Source organism: Acanthopagrus latus, chromosome 5 (genome assembly GCF_904848185.1).
Source record: "Acanthopagrus latus isolate v.2019 chromosome 5, fAcaLat1.1, whole genome shotgun sequence".
NCBI classification, from domain to species: Eukaryota; Metazoa; Chordata; class Actinopteri; order Spariformes; family Sparidae; genus Acanthopagrus; species Acanthopagrus latus.
In genome coordinates, this window is record NC_051043.1 from 16,799,899 (window position 1) to 16,816,539 (window position 16,641).

Consider the following 16,641-nt stretch of genomic DNA (forward strand, 5'->3'; position numbering starts at 1 on the left):
ATTTAAGCCAACCTTTACCCTCTCCTCCAAAAGATTACCTTAAAAACACTACAAGTAATCTTTAACTGGTTTTCAAACAATACAATGTAATATAAAAACATAACAATGATGCCTGTGACCTACATATGCGAACAAGAGCTGTTCTGTTCTGTTCTTATTGCCTTTCACTGGGTTGGATTTTGATTTATGCATATTGAATAAATCACAAAATGAAAACTATTTTTCATGACAGCGTGATGAGGATTAGCTGAGGAATCTCACAACCTGAGGAAAGAAGCTGCTCTGCAGTCTAGTAGTGTGGTCTGACACTAAATGTTGTAGATCCCTGAAGTAGCTTTAAATCAACTCTTCAATACAAATTCCCACAGCTTTGGCTCTTTGTAAGCTGTAGTGTCACAACCTGTCACAACTCTCAGTCCATTATTAGAAAAAATATCGTCTGTTGTGTGTCAGAAGACACAGAGCATTAGTGATATAAGCTTGGATTCATCACTGAGTCATCAGCTGCTAGCTGAAATATGATCAACAAAATACAATCTCCTTAACTCATGAACCCTGATTTTAAGCTAATAATAGTACATGGGGGGTGCCACAGTAGGGGGTTCAGGCCATTACAGACAGCGTTGTCCAGCCAAAAAGTCTGTTCTGGTTCTACACAGAACTGTACTGGACAGTCAAATATGTAAGAAATCATAACAGGTTGAAGGACTTGTAGCCTGGGCCTTGTAGCATCAAGGAGCGGAGATAATCAAGGCTGTTGTGCCCATAGACATAATATACATAGACGCCTCATAGACTGACGTTGCCTATTGGAGCTGACGTATTAGCGCGGCCGCCATCTTGGATGGGTCTCCAATGCACACCCCCCCTGCATTTATTTCTACTGAGGAAGGTGTATCCACAACTACAATAATCATAACCTCCCGAATTTTTACCGGATTTTCACATGGTTACAAACAGCAGAGATTTAGTTATGACACAGGGCGCTGTCACAAAGATTATTAAAAAAAATAAAAAAATCTTTCTTGTGAAAGGTAATCTCCTGCGACCTGGTAACAACGCTGCGCCGGTTATTGCAACCATAAACTGCACAAAATACGGTCATAGTTGCTCACTCTCCGTTGATTCCAATTGACTCTGGTGCTAGCCTACAGTGAGGGGACCCAACCAAGATGGCGTTGCGGGATTATGTTCCAGCACGCCATGAGGCGTCTATGTATATTATGTCTATGGTTGTGCCAGCTTCAAAATAGTTCTTCAATCAAACATGGCAATCAAGGAATTATGGATTGCGAGTGTCTTGAGACTGTACTTCCTTGTTCATATTTCATTGTCTATCAGTATCCCATATCAACATGCCCACACAACCAAGCATGACTGACAACAATGACAAATATCTGGTTGTATGAGTTCCTTAGATGATCTTATCAAATGGCTGTTAGTGGCTCAGAGTACATATTTCAAGGAGTGCTTGACCCAGATACATTTGGGAATTCATGAGTAAATAGCAATGAATAAATCAAATAATACACACTAAATTAAAGTAATAAATCACCATGACACCCAAGGAAATAAAACTGTGTATCCACAGCCCAGAACAGAAGCCATGATTATAATGTCATCATAATTATCATGCCATTACTATATGTAAACCCTCACCATTCAGATATTTGCCTCAACTTTGGACATGCAGCCATCAAAACTTTAAGACAGATGTGTGCTCTACTCTTTCAAACCAAGCAACATATTAGCAGTGGGGAAAGGGAGAATGAACCACTGTGTAAGGCCCAGTGTCCCTTGTCAGAAAACAGCTCAGGGAGTGCAAGAGAAAGGGAGTCCTGCAAGAAGTTAATTACAAAAAACCCTTTATTTAAATTTGACTTGACACAATTTAATAATGCAGTGTAGAAGTGAGAATGATCAGTGAGAACAAAGCTTGAATATGTGAGGTAAAGTATGTGCTGCTGTGGAGGTGTTGCATGGAGCCAAAATAAGCCAAACAACATACATGATGGATGCCAGCTGGAAGAGGGGGAGCGTAAATGGGCCAGTATTATACAGGCTTTATGGTCCATGCAGACTGATGACTTTAGTGAGATGTTTGAGTCTGACCATCCCAACACCAAAAAACAGCTGTGATAACTTAGACCAATCCACACAGAAATCTCAGGCTATGTTTGGACTTCCAACCCAAATGTGTTTTTTTGACATATCAAGATTGTATTCAGATTGATTTGAGGAAATCCGGATAGCAAAAAAACATGTGAAATGTGTTTTTTGCAAATCATCAAAACATGTGATTTAAGTTGGACTTCTACTGATGCATCTCAGTCTGGCTGCCCTGGACATTTCAATTGGATTTCAAAGTATCTTTTGTGTCACTGGCAGCACAACACACGATGACATTGTCAAATTCAGAGAGACAGATGCGCTTTGAAGCAGATTAGCAGAATCCATGATGCTACTAGCAGGGCGGTCCTGACAACACAGAGAACAACAGTCTGTGGATTCACACTGAAATACACAGCACCGCAACTTGACAGTGTGACTGTTTCTAAGAGCAAGATGGTCGATCATGCTTCCATGCTGGAAAGTCACATCACTGGCATACAGAGTTACTGACGACTACCTAGTCATAGCAACCCATACAGATATGTTTGTGATGTCTGGCCCCAAAAATCGGTTCTGATCACTTGAATAACACAAATACTAGTCTTTCAGCTCTGATTTGAAAACAAAATTGCAGATTTGCATGCAACCCTTGTCATTTGGGTCATCCAGTCACAAGCTGCTTCCTCAAAATGTACAACCTTTTATTGTTTTAATGATCTGACATTATGTAACTTTTTGTCTTGAAACAGGGTGAATGTTGTCACAAGACATAACACTGTTATGCCTTAATGAGCTTTGTTTGTCTTAAGCATCAACATTATTCCTGAAAATATGTTACAGACCTGGCATATACAACAGTGGTGTTGCACTCAGAAACTGTGGCTGTGCCAAATCGCACACATTTCTATATAATGTTGCTTTAAGGACAATTCTCATACCAAACATAAAACCATTAACAGAAGGTCACAAATAACAATCAAATACCTTATGAAATAGATAGAAAGTGTTCAATGCTCTGTAAAGTGATGGCTTTCTCGTTCCCATTGACCTTTATTGTAGAAGAAGTGACTCAGAATACTTGCTCTTTGCAGGACCTATTGGCTTTAATGCCTTTGCTTTAAATGGACCTCAGTGGTAATTGGAATTTTCTCAGCCACATTTCCCCAAACCTGTAAACTGGCAACCTTCACAAGTCCATTTCTATATTATCTGGGTTCATTCTACCCAAAAAAGACAAAGATCAACTCAAAAGAAAAGATAATCGATGGATCCTCCCTGAGGGGATGAAAGATACAGTTTCAGCAGAGGACTGAAAACTGTCAGTTCTTAAGCAACTGTGTTCAAATGGATTCATTCACCTACGTCACAGTAGTTCGGAGATTCATACAAGATATGTTGTTATGTACAGTATGTATCATGAAATTCATGGGTAATATTTAGTTGATTGCCTTACCACACCAAAAAAAGCTCCTTTTTTACTGTCACTAATCAGACAGTATTGATAGCATTGACGTGCATTGGGCACGACTGCAAATAGAAAGCACTATATGGTTGAACTGTACATGTGGTTGTTGATGCTCTGGACTATTTTTATATCCTTGCCTTCCATTCAAATCTCAGAAGCGCTAATTTAAACCCTGAAGGCTTAAAACTCTGAGGCTCAACCCTGACTGGTAACTGCAGCGGTTATCATATGGAAATGGGAGCGGTTATTCATGTTTTTACAGTTTGAAAGTAAAACTTAACAGACCAGAAAAGTGTATTTATCTAGCAGGAAGGGTTCGCGTTGATGTCTCTTGGAACAACAGCATATGTTCTGAGCTTTTGGAATGAGGAAAGATTAGATCAATTCTACAAATATTTGAAAGAACGATAACAAGTTCACAGAAGTACTTACGGAAACATCTTGTTTTAATGGGTACACGCTTTGGATGCTGCAGTGCTGTACAGCCATCTATCCAGTAACTGCATTTTTTGAATGTCAATATAAATTCTTTGTCGTCGAAACATAATTTCAAAAGCTTAATGATGATAAATAACCACATTTCTGGACTGCCCTGTGAAAAGCCAGTGGTATTCACTGAAGTTTGCACAGTGTCTATTTTGATTCTGACAATAAAAATTCTCTTAAAAAGCATTCAATCAAGCTTTAAAAACACTGAGATGTTATTTTCAGCCACAGTCAAGTGTTCAACAAGTTTACTGTGCTGACCTGGAAATGAGCCATTGACTTGTAACAGTATTCACACACGCGTTGTAATGTGGGCCTTGACTGATTCTGCATTCGTTGTTTCTTCCTTGCAATTCTATCATATATGATCACCGGTCAGGAATGCTGTCCAGCAACTGCAGCTCTCAGTATTACACTCATTACTGCTGGCTGTAAGGTGACCTACCAATGGAGGTATAGTGTATCGTGCTTTGGTGCTCATTTGTTCAGAATAAGCGTGTTGTCAGCTGGATACTTGTAATGTAAACATAAAAGATCTTGCAGCAGAGTTCCATGTAACCTGGTAAAACTGGTCCAACAGGTGCCAGAGAAAAAGGGGCCTTACACAACACCTCTGACGAGTTACAGTCAGGCTTTATTACAAGCTACCCTGAAAACTGGCAACTATGAGGACTTCACCGCCTGACTGATTTAGTTTGAAAAATAGTTAAAAACAAGTTTGTTTATGCTTTCTTGTATTTCCCCTTATTGATTCTGAAACTTAAGCTCTTTAACAGAAGGGAGCAAGGGTCTGATGAAAAACTGAATCATGGTATAAAGGGGGGTGTAACTTTTCTGGAGCTTACTACATACACAATATTCAAAATTATTCTGTTATTAAAAGATATCTTGGCTTCTGCAGTTTTCCATACTTTTTTGTGACTTTTTTAGAAGTGCAATGACTGGAGTACCCTTTGAATTTGAAATCTGAACTGTAAAGAGAACAATTCCATGATAGTCACTGTTCTTATAGGAAGCAAAAAGGACTAAAGGGTACAATCATTTTTAAGCTGAATACCTTCAAGGCCATAATACTTATAACTTACTTATAATACTTATATATTCAGTTTCCCCACTTGCAATGAGCACAGAAGAATAAAAGATGACAAAGCAACTCACAGCTCCAGGATCAGGATGACCTCTGCCTTGTTTTCAAAGACCTCATGGAGCGTGATGATGTTGGGGTGCTGGATCTCCTTGAGGATGTTCACCTCGCGCTCGATGTCCTCCCTCGTCACCCCTCGTCGACTTGACTTGCTGCGTCGCTTCTTGATGAATTTGGCGGCGTACTCCACACCTGTACTCCTGTGCCGGCATCTTCTGACCACAGCAAACTGACCGCTAGCAAGGGGAGAAGAACAGAGGGGTCAAAGGTGCATCTAGCCTTAACACAGTAAAACCAAAAAAAAAAACTACCCAAGAACATCTCCAAAGCTCACTAATTAACATGTTCCATCTCACTCATTTAATCTACAACACAATAGGTGCTGGTTGGCAGATTTTGTTACATTTGTACAGAGCCAAACTGGCTGTTTCCCCCCTGTTTCCAGTTGCTGAACTAAGCTGACTATTTTCTGGCTAGAGATACACATTACCATACTGATTGATGAGATTGGTCTCAATATTCTCATCCAACTCTCTGCAAGAAGGCTAGTAAGTGCATTTCCCAAAATGTCAAACTACTCCTTAAACACTGTCAGGTTAATATTACATTTCTACCATAAACAAGACTGAACCATGACTAACACCCGTCTACACAATGATCGCAAACAAAGAAACAAAATACAATGTATAGACAGCAGAATTTGATGACAAATAGTGATGAGCACACAATAGAAACTGTCAAAATGAACAACAGACAATAGAGAAGTGTAACAGAAATAGACAATGCATCAATCAGCTGCTAGGACTCTGAGGCTCAAGTGTTTCATTCCCAAGGGGTTTACTACCGTGCACAAATACATTAAAAAACAGACTTTGGCCATATATGTATCAGTTTCAAAGTGGTAAACACAGACATCTGAGCCAAAAAGGGGTGGGCGGGATTATAAGGCAATAAAACTGTTGATCAGAAAAATCTTTAATTAATAACTGGCTGGTGCATCATAGCCAAAGCTGCCTGGATACAGAAATAGAATTGAATGCTGAATAAAGAGACCAGTTTGTATTTGGATCCAACATCAGATCAGCTCAGACGTTTAGAGGTGTTTCAGAGACTTACGCCAATATCAAAATCAGTTTGTCCATTAAATATATAAAATGATAATCCATCTGTCTTTTCTTGTTTCCTCTTTTGATTCCCAGATCCATCTCTAACTTAAAGCAGAAAACATGTCAACTGAATGTGCAGTGCATCCCAACAGAGTACAAAAACACACTTGCCTTCACCCTCCACAACCCCATATCATCATCAGTTTGACAACAGTGTGTAAATTATAGACAGGCAGCACAGCTCTCACACACTGTCAGCAGCACACTGATAAGAATCACAGCTCAACACAACATCAACACAACTGACAAACATCTAACCAGTAATCCTATACCACACACACTATAGACTTATTTCAGAAGAAAGCAAAGACCTTCACTGCATAACACACCATTCACTACAACCGAGTTACAAAAACATGTCAGTCTCAGAATATTAATATTTTGTACAGGGGGAACTAAAGCTGTTAATATCTAACAGAATAAAAACGTGTACCTCTGCTGTTCAAATGACCTTACATTAAATACAAGATTGAGTGCTGAAGTTTGCTGTGTTTATATGATGTTTCAGCTGCATCTGCATGTTTACCCACAAATACAATTATAAAACGTTTAGTTCCTGGATCTAAACAAAATCACGCTTTCAGAAACTGTGTAAATTCTTTTTCAATCAACCCTTACATATGACCACATCTATTATTTACATTTTCCAGACATTCTACAACAACTATTGGTTAAATCTAGAGCTGAAACAATGACTTCATAGATCAGTTTAATTGCAACCATTCAGATGATTATTTTAGGTATTTTCAGATTAAAAATACAAAATTTCTCTTTCAAATTGGAATATTTCCCGGTTTATCGTCATTGTTTGTGAAAATGAAGGGAATATTTTGGGGGTTATAGATAAGATTAGTTAAGACTGTAACAGAGACTCTACATAAAGCAGCAATATGACTAAATGTTTCCTGTCTTGGATATTCAGTTTTAGCAGCAAATATAGGTTTTGTCCAGATTTGACCATGATTTTGATCCAAATGAGAAATATTTTACATTTTTTTTAAATAAGTTCCTGAGCACACATGTGAGCTCTCTTTCCAGCCCAGGTGTTGTCCACCTATAGTTTACAGGGTTCACAGGGTGCTGCACACATGCTCCGAGCTAAGTTACACAAAGAAAAAACATGCGCCCTTCCAGCCAGATTGCTAAAATGCACACATAAGCACTTAAACACCTACTGTCTGGGCAAACCAAATGTGGCCAGCCTGTGTGACATTTTGGTGTGAAAATTTACTCTATGTATGAAAAACACAGGAGTTGTTATGGAAATCCTTCACCATGTTGCTATGCAGCACTGTTATTGAACACTGTTATCTGACTGGATAACGCTGACTCCACTGTCACTTGACCAAAACACTGCCAGAATAACCACTTGAGGAAGCAAGGACACTTGGCTGAGGGCTGTTGACGCCTCCGCCGATTGTGCCTCCTCACGGCCCTGGCAATCATGAGGCACTTAGTGTACCAAACACCCACAGAGGGAGGAAGAGAACAAGAGAGTGGGGGGTGAGAGAAAACGAGAGGAAGAGTGCCACATTCTGTCTCAATTTTTTAAAATTTCCATGTCCAGATTTTCACCCAGCTTTATGGAAGAGAGGATGCTATCTGGCAATACCTTCCTCTGCCTTGGCAAAAAAAGAGAGAGAGCCCTGCACTGTCATCTGACTCCAGTGCCAAGACTGGACTGCACTGTTGTCAGGAAGCAGTTTAGTAATTTAGCTATATATATTGTCGGCTTAATCCTCTCTCCACAATGGGTCTCCCAATATTTGATGAGTAAATGCAAATCGAGACTACAATACTACTAGCTGCAGAGGAGCTTTAAAAGAAAGAAGAAATAAGGCAAGAGTGAATTCTCTCCAGACTATCAGTAACAAAAAACGGCAACCTGCTCTGATCTGTAGCTGCAGTATGTCACTTGAATACATCGGGTGTACATCAGGTCGGTGATGTCTGTGGCCATGTCCACGTTCATGTGGACACATCTGATGATGCTATTTAGTCGAATAATATAAACATATTATTATATATTTTTTAAGACAAAATGTCAAACATTCAACAGTTACAGCTTCTTACATGTGAGGGAAGTTCTATTGGCGGCGCTCAATTAGCAGAACAGGGTCACACGGTATTAAATTAAACTGCACATCAACACAGCTTCCTCTATTTCTGACTGTCTAGTTCTGTTTCCTCAAAAGTCAGCAAGATGGTTTACAATTGGTCTATTGTGCTAATTTGCAAGACCAGACAAGGTGTATCTCTATGCAAGAGTACCACATCCACAAGTAAATCCATTAATTGCAGCAAGTGCCTTTGAAATAAATGATTTCCTTTGTAAATGCTAATATGACAAAGCCTGAAGCTAGTCAAAACTAATTTCAGTTAAATCTGCCACAATCCAGTCAGTGAAAAGAAAAAGAATTGACAACTTCATAAACACATCAATTCTAGGTCCAGCCTCTAACTTGTGACAACATACTGTTTTTCTTTGTCACATAATATCTTATACAATAACAATAATGTCTTTCACTGACACTTGTAATGTGAAACTCACTTTACTGAAACACAAAATTAGCAATTATAGGCAGATTTGGAGGTCATAAATTGTTGTCTCCCACAAGGCTCAAGATGTATATTTCCAACCAAATTGCAGTGACATTTAATATAAAGTAAATTGATTCCGATTCCTCTGACAGTTAAAAGATTGTTTGCGGACAACTAAACTACAGACCAACTCGGGGGAATGATATCTCTTTAAGGAAGTGACTTGTCCTGTGACTGAGCCAGAGAAACGATGCAGATAATGTGAAGAGGAAAAGAAAGCTGAGCATGATGTCTTTCTCATGTTAATGACACTTCGACCCCCACTCAATATTGTGGGTCCCACCTCTTGTCAGTCAGGCTTCCTTTGTGTAGACAGAGGGGATGGAAACATCAGGATATTATCTGTTCACATACATGTTCACACCATCAGCATTCAAATGACCGACCACCTGCAACACACCTGCCTGACAGGGTAAAACCACAGTAAACAACTAAGCATACTATCGTACCTAAATTAATATTCACTGGCAATAATTTATAATTAACATTATCAATAAATAGTACAAGTAATACCTAAATGGTAAAGTGTGTGTAGTTTTTCACACATTCAGGTGAACAGACAGTAAACTGCAAATTCAACCACCAAAACTAGAAAAGTAGTACAGGCAAATTAATCAACTGAAATGCCAACAGTAAACAGAACTGCAACAAAAGCATGCAGCTTTCACTGGACATCCTTCAGCCCATTCCAGAGCTGTCAAACTTTCCAATGCTGAAAGTTCATGCAGAGGAAAAGTCTGAAGTGTGAAGCCGTGGGACTTGGTGTGAAAATACAGTTAAGGATGAGAAGGAAAACACAACTGATTTCCTGTTCTTGATTATACACCATCTGTGCAGTGTTGAAGACATCCTGTGACGCTCCAAATGTTATTCTCTTTTCACATTTACTCGTCTAATCAGTGCAGCGATCTTGAGTCCTTACAAAGGGTTTAATTCACATCTGTAGAGAATGCCTTTAAAGTAATTGAGAGTGTTAAACATCAGTGATTTTGTGATTTGCTATGGTCATGTCATGCTTGTTCCTTTGCTCCATGAATACCTAGATTAGTAGATATCAATCTTTTTTAATTTCCCAGGACTTCATACAACAGCAAGAAGAAGAATTTTAGATAGTGATCTCAAACTACTGAAACCACTGGAGAAAAACAAACGTTATGTCTGTTGGATAAATACACTGTGTCAGTTAAGACTTAGTTACATGGACTCTTGTGTTAAAGCACCTGTTAGGTATCAGGTTGAGCATGCTCTGACAAAGACTGCAGCAAATCATAACAGTGACTCTAGAGATTTGCTTTATGACAAGGGAAAATGAACTGGAGTTGCATCTCTGGTTGGGACACAGCAATGCTATTTACTTAGGAAGCCATTAGTTAAGAGGGTGGTTACAGTAATACGGGCCAGGGGTGGGGTGAACATAGAAGCTTTGGAATGACAAAACAAAGTGAAGAAATAATTTCATGCTCTCCTTTTTCGTTCACTTTCAGCATAAAATTGAAGCAAATGTTTCAAACAATAATTACTTCATTTTGTCGCAGTTTTCCAAGGTTGGAACTTTTTGATGCTGTGACTGATAGTACAACAATTCAAGTGTGATGAGATTTTGGCAACACTCAACGAATACACTGATGTTTGTAATGTACTTTCTTGTCTTTATTGTCGGCTACACAGCAAGATGGCTCGGGAAGTCCAAATCAAGTTATGGTGTGCTACATAAAACCCAGCTTGAAAACAGATTAATGGCAAAAAAACTGAGCACAAGAATGGATCAAAATGTGCAGTGCTGCAAACTGGTTTATTTACAAGTGTAGTTAAATAACTGCATTTGCTATCTGCATTAGTAAATCAGCATTAGTCCATATCTGTGATGGTTGAGCAGAAATTTCAATATAAATACTGGTTGACTCTTTCATTAAGAAACAGTTTACTCTCTAGATAAATGAGACAATACAGGTGACAATAACATAGCTAAAAAGTGTGTCAGAAAAACAACTACATATTTACAGTGATGGCATGTAGCCTGTGGGAATCAAACTCCACACTTCTGTTATTTCCATAGCGCTCCCACTGTACACACATAAAGAGAGGGGAAAGTGAGCCCACCCTTTGTTAACAACACCAGCTGCACATACAAACAAGGGGAAAATGGCAGTGGTTCAACTGAGCTTTCTTCCCTTGGTGAGGTAGTGGAGGGAAACCAAAACCCACTGCTGCTGTGAAAATCAAACACCCTTTCCCTGGTAGAGTTTCTCTTTCTGAGACCCGAGACTATGCTCTTGAAAAGCTAGCTAAGAGCTAAGGTAACAGGAGTTAATGTGGTGGATTCCCCCTGTATGTAAGACCCTTCCCTGACTAGCAAAATCTAGATGGGAAATCCCTCTCATCCTCCAGGGAAGTCGAAGGATAGCACTGACTTGCACTACTGCTGCTGAATAAGCACAAAGATGGGGAGGAAATAATGAGCAGACAGGGAAGAAAAATCCTTCCTGGGAATCACTCACAAACAGATGCAAGGAAATTGTTTTTCAAGCACAGCTCTCCTCCTCAACCCTGTGCAGTGCAAAACCTCAGATAGTCTGCAGGATCAAATTGCTTGGTTCCCTTTGTTGCGCTTAAAGCAGAGACAAGGCTTCCCACTTTTGGCCTACTTGTCTCTCTAAAGCAACTGGAGGGGAGGGGAAAATGGGAAAGAAGCTGGTTGGGAAAGACGAGGAGAGGTTTGTTTGTGTCTATCAGAGCTGCCTGGGTGTGTGACAATGCCTCGCAGAGCCTTGCATTACCCAACACTGCTGGCTGGAGTGTTTATCTGTGGAAATGTACTGCGAGCGTTACCAGATGTATTACTGCACGCTTCTCCTTACCCTTGATAATGAGAAGGTCTGTTTGACAGAGACAATTCAGTACTCCGCATTCATCAACTGATGCCTGATGGTTTACTATATACAGTCCTGCTTGTTGAATATACACACAGGTGAGGATGGTTGCATGTACAAAGTGCAAAGTAACTGACTCTGCCTCATAAAACAGACCTGATCTCAGTCAATTTACATGCAAACAGTCACACAGAGGCCAGGCTAAGATAATCAGTTCAGCCAGAGCAAACACAGCAAATTTGATTAGATGTCTTGCTTCAAAGCTCCAGCTGAAGACAGGCCTTCATGACACTGCTCTAATGCTGGAAACACACTATGTAAATCAAGTAACTCGTTATGTTTATCATAAACGCTAAATGAATGTAATGTAGAGATGAAAATGACAAGTAAAATAATGAATTAGTCAACCAACAAAAAAACTTCCAAGTATTTTGTGAAATGGTCAGAAACACCAAAATGCCAAGGAGTTGCTGCTTTTCTTTGTCTCAGGATCATCATCTCTTATGGTCAAACACACTGCAATGCTTTTTTGATGTTGTTTTAGAAATAAAAGACAACTAAATTTTAAAAAAAAATGTGTTTACAGGGTAGACTTTCCTATAAATAATACAGATTGAGCTGTGATAGCACAGTCTTGTATCCACTCAGTAAGAAGCTTGAGCACTGGACAGTAGTGAGCTGTCAAATCAGTGTAGCCTCGCCTGGGTGACTGGCTGCTGTTAGTTCGAGGTCGCTGCTCTGACTGGGAGTCTGGCCTTGTCAAGATGAGGCAGCCCTGGAAAAAACAATGCTTGGTGGTAATGAGCAGCAGAACAGCCTTGTAAACAAAAATCAGTGAAGCAGGAGTGGGCAACACAACACCAAGTGTGGTCGGTGTGTAATGTGCAATGCATGAAACAGTCTGGATAAAACAAGCAGCTGTAGATGTTTATTTTCATTGTGTGAACCATCATGGGAAATACAGACAAACCCAGAGGCAGAAGCAGCTTTTTATCATTTCAATATAAAAGATCACAAGGTAGACAAAAGGAAAATAACCCGGAGGTAGGGATGTCTCGATCCAAGCCCTTTAATATTTGGTAGCTGCCAATACAGAGTTCAATCCAATACTTAAACATAGATTAATTATATGTCTGACACTATATAAGAAAAAAGACAGCATAGCTTCAAGTCTGTTTTCTGAAGCTTGAGAGAGACTTTCCCCTCAGGGTCAAAAAGCACTGAATGACAATCAATGTTATTACAATGGTTTATCATTTCCGTTGACACTTACACCAAGTATCCTCTGCAGCATTCACTGATTCCACCAAGAAACATTGATTTATGACACCTCAAGCAGAGAATAGAAAGTAGCTTATTATAGTTGCAAGGTCACAATCAAATATAAGACTGCAAAAAGTTCAGTTATACATATGCTGTCTTTTCAATGGGGAGCAGACCTGTGTCTCAGAATTTCTGGTGGGCTATGATTAAATGTACCAATCTACAACCACCAATTTCTGAATTATCATTATTTGCGTATTTTACACGTGTACTTTGATCAGTCATTTTATTTATCTTATATGTATTTATATACTTTAGAAGTGGACACAGGGTTGTGTTGAAAAGGCAATATCCTGAGTGAGAATGAGGTGATAACAGGCTCAGTCTGAAGCTCAAGTCATCATCGCAGGGTGTCTGGCACAGCTTGGGCGGATAGCAGCTGAAGATGACACACGTAAAGCTACTTTACACACACACACACACACACACACACACACACACACACACACACACAAAAATCACTACTTGCCTTGAAAGTCCCTTGAGTTAGCTTTATGGTCTCGGAGGCAGGGAGAAATCTGCTTGATATCTTCATGCATCTGCACACCGGATACGAATATGAACAAAATAAACCTGGTGTTTCACCAACAGAGGCATTTTTTCCCCAGCCAGACGGTGCATGACCAGGCTCTCTCCAAAACCAAGCTTATGCTTGTCTGGAGAGTATTAAATGTAAATCATTTCCTGCATAATGATCTAATATGCAAGTCATTCCTAGGGAGATTTAACTGTAAAAAGGGAACTATGTTACTCATCCTTCTAATCTTTAGTCTCAATCCTGCCTTAATCCATCTATACATCACAGCCTGCTAAATACAGCCTACACTCGTGGGAGTATAATGTCATGTATATCATGACATTTTAAGACTGCTATGCCCACACACCCCAAAAACATAACCCTCATGCTGTATAGGGATAAAATATAAGCCTTACTTGCAACAGATCAACTGCACAATATTAAACACAGTGCATAGACACTGTTTCTGTGAGATAATGACATGAAACGCATGCATCTCTTTCCTTGTGTTATCTTTCCCCTACAGTGAGAGTGCCTGTCAAGTGCAAACCATTACATGAGTGATTTTTCAAAGGCCATTACCAACTCTAATAGAATACTACATCACCATGCATCCATCATTTCACTGATTAAAGCCTCAGAAGCCGCCATGTTCGTGATTTAATCTCCAAATTTTGCATCTCCTTTATTTCACATACAAATCAACTGACTGCTCTTTAATAAATCTTTGTCAAATACTACAAATGCACTCAGTAGAGCACATACCTCCGCTGATGTCCAACAGTCCCCTTGAATTCAATCAAGCGTCATCTTATTATCAAATTCAGTGGTGCTGTGTGACTCTAAGTTTGTAACCCTCTCCACCTGCGAAACCATAACTTTGCCCTATCTCGCAGTGTTAAAGAAAGTGAGAAAACGTTTCCTGGATCAGTCCCTTTTTCTGGATCCACATTAAAGCTTGATATGGGCCAAGACCCATCTTCTACCCAAATTGTAGTTAGACCACAGAACAAAGAAATAGACACAGGTAAAATTATAACCTCCAGAACTACTTGACCATCAGGTTTGTGATGGCAGATTTCTTTGCCTCACTCATCTCAAAAACAGTGGCTAATACCGCACATCATAAAACAAGACAATTCCTAATAATAGCAGCACTTCAAGGTACCGACAGTATATCTGAATTAGCTTCCAAGGATAAGTAGCTCTGCCCTTGTGCTATAGAGGCCAGTATTACATTGTGTATCATCTCCCTTCCACTACTGTGAGCCAGCTATTGATTGCCTCTGTGTACTACTACTGTGAAATAGGAGAGGGTGCTGAAACGCTGAAAAGTGTTAAGTACAATAGCAGGCAGGCTAGCAATGCTCTGGGAAGGCACACATCGCACACACAAAGCTTCTCTGTCAAATCTGATACTGATGCACATCGAGTGATGGAGGATGACAAACAAGTGGGAACACAATCAGTGTGATCTCACCTACAGTTTGGTCTCCTTTGGTGTGAACCACAGAGGAAGCTTGCTTTGCTGATTTTTTTTTTGTTTTTGCAAGACTTTGTTCATTTTGGTTTATGCTGCCCAAGCAACACAAACTGCAAGTCATAGGCTGTAAACTCATATGACTTTGGTTAAATCTGCAATAACTTATTCTGATGTCACTTGGGAGAAGCAGAAACAAGTTGTGAAAATAACACTGATGTATCATCATTGTGAATCATCAAGTTGTTCGCAAAAATAAAAAAATCACACAACCAGAAGTGACAGAGCAACATTACCATATATCTGGAAACTTGTTTCTGGCGAATGCTGTTTTTGCATCCGACCAACTGCTTCGGAAAATATCTCACTCTTTAGCTGCTAAATGCTATACTGTGTTCATCATCTACTCTGATTGTGTCTGTCTGCTGTTTGGTGCTGAACAGGTTGGGTACAGTGGGTTTTTATTGCTTTTTCACTGACAACAGCTGCCTGATGCTGCTGACAATGTCGCAGCGAAAGTGAACCTAAACTGTAAAGTTGTGAGCTTGCTAAATAATGAGCTGAGACTCACTATAAAGCTCCCCATAAGCTGAGTGGAGCTACAGATCCAGGTAACACAGGTGACCCCTTTCACAAAGTCACACTATTGGTTGGCCATTTGCTATTTGAAGCATTATCAGAAAACTATTGATTATAGTTGATTTTACCTCTTAAAAAGGAGTAAAAAACGTAGAGATGCAAAATTAACCCCTGAAAAATATCAGTATTCTCTATATTTGATATGTTGTTCAACAAGTACTCACCAACATTAGACAGACTATTTACAAAATAATGAAACATACTGTTATTAGTCTGCTCAACTGCCTTTTATTACTGGGTTAGGTAGGCTATTTCTTGCATACCTTGTGGTTATCCCTGTGGTAATATCAGCAAATATCTAATCTATACTGCTGCCTCACATCTGCCTCTCAAATCTGACACACTTTCTGGAAATGGTGTACTGAAGAGGATTTGATGCCATTAAATACAGGTCTACATCTCAGGTTGGATAATGCAGCCATCTGATAAAAGAGAGGTGCTGTAATCTGGCACGAGTCTTGATCCATGTCAGCTTTGTGACAAAGCAGCTTTTATGCAGCCCAGTGATTGGATGATGGGATCAGTCATCACCATGTCAGTCTGGGAAAGGGCGGTCAAGTGCAGCAGGATTTACGTAGGTCCCGAAAAGACCAATATATCACAAAGTAAACCCTGGTTAAGTGAGTGGGATACACATTTTACATCTGATCCAAGCCATTCCTGCAGGAGTTAAAATTGTTCTCTTAAAATAATATCAGTCCCAGTATACATTAGAGCTTAGAGATCCAGGTGAGTGGAGTACACACAGAGATACAGCACTAACCTCTCTTTCAGCTGCCTGCACTGCCCTTATTCAACTTATTTCAGGCTGAAGTGCTTAAATGTGCCCACTCACACC

General features: G+C 39.6%; 1 protein-coding gene across 3 annotated transcripts in view; it reads right to left on the minus strand.

The window, feature by feature from the left end:
* dapk1 (death-associated protein kinase 1) overlaps positions 1 to 16,641 on the minus strand; it is a 71,162-nt gene that overhangs the window by 40,642 nt on the left and 13,879 nt on the right. For all 3 annotated transcript variants that reach the window (XM_037097568.1, XM_037097569.1, XM_037097570.1), the window contains exon 3: positions 5,222 to 5,443. In XM_037097568.1, the coding sequence (XP_036953463.1) occupies positions 5,222 to 5,443 (222 nt within the window). The remainder of the gene's footprint in view (positions 1 to 5,221; positions 5,444 to 16,641) is intronic.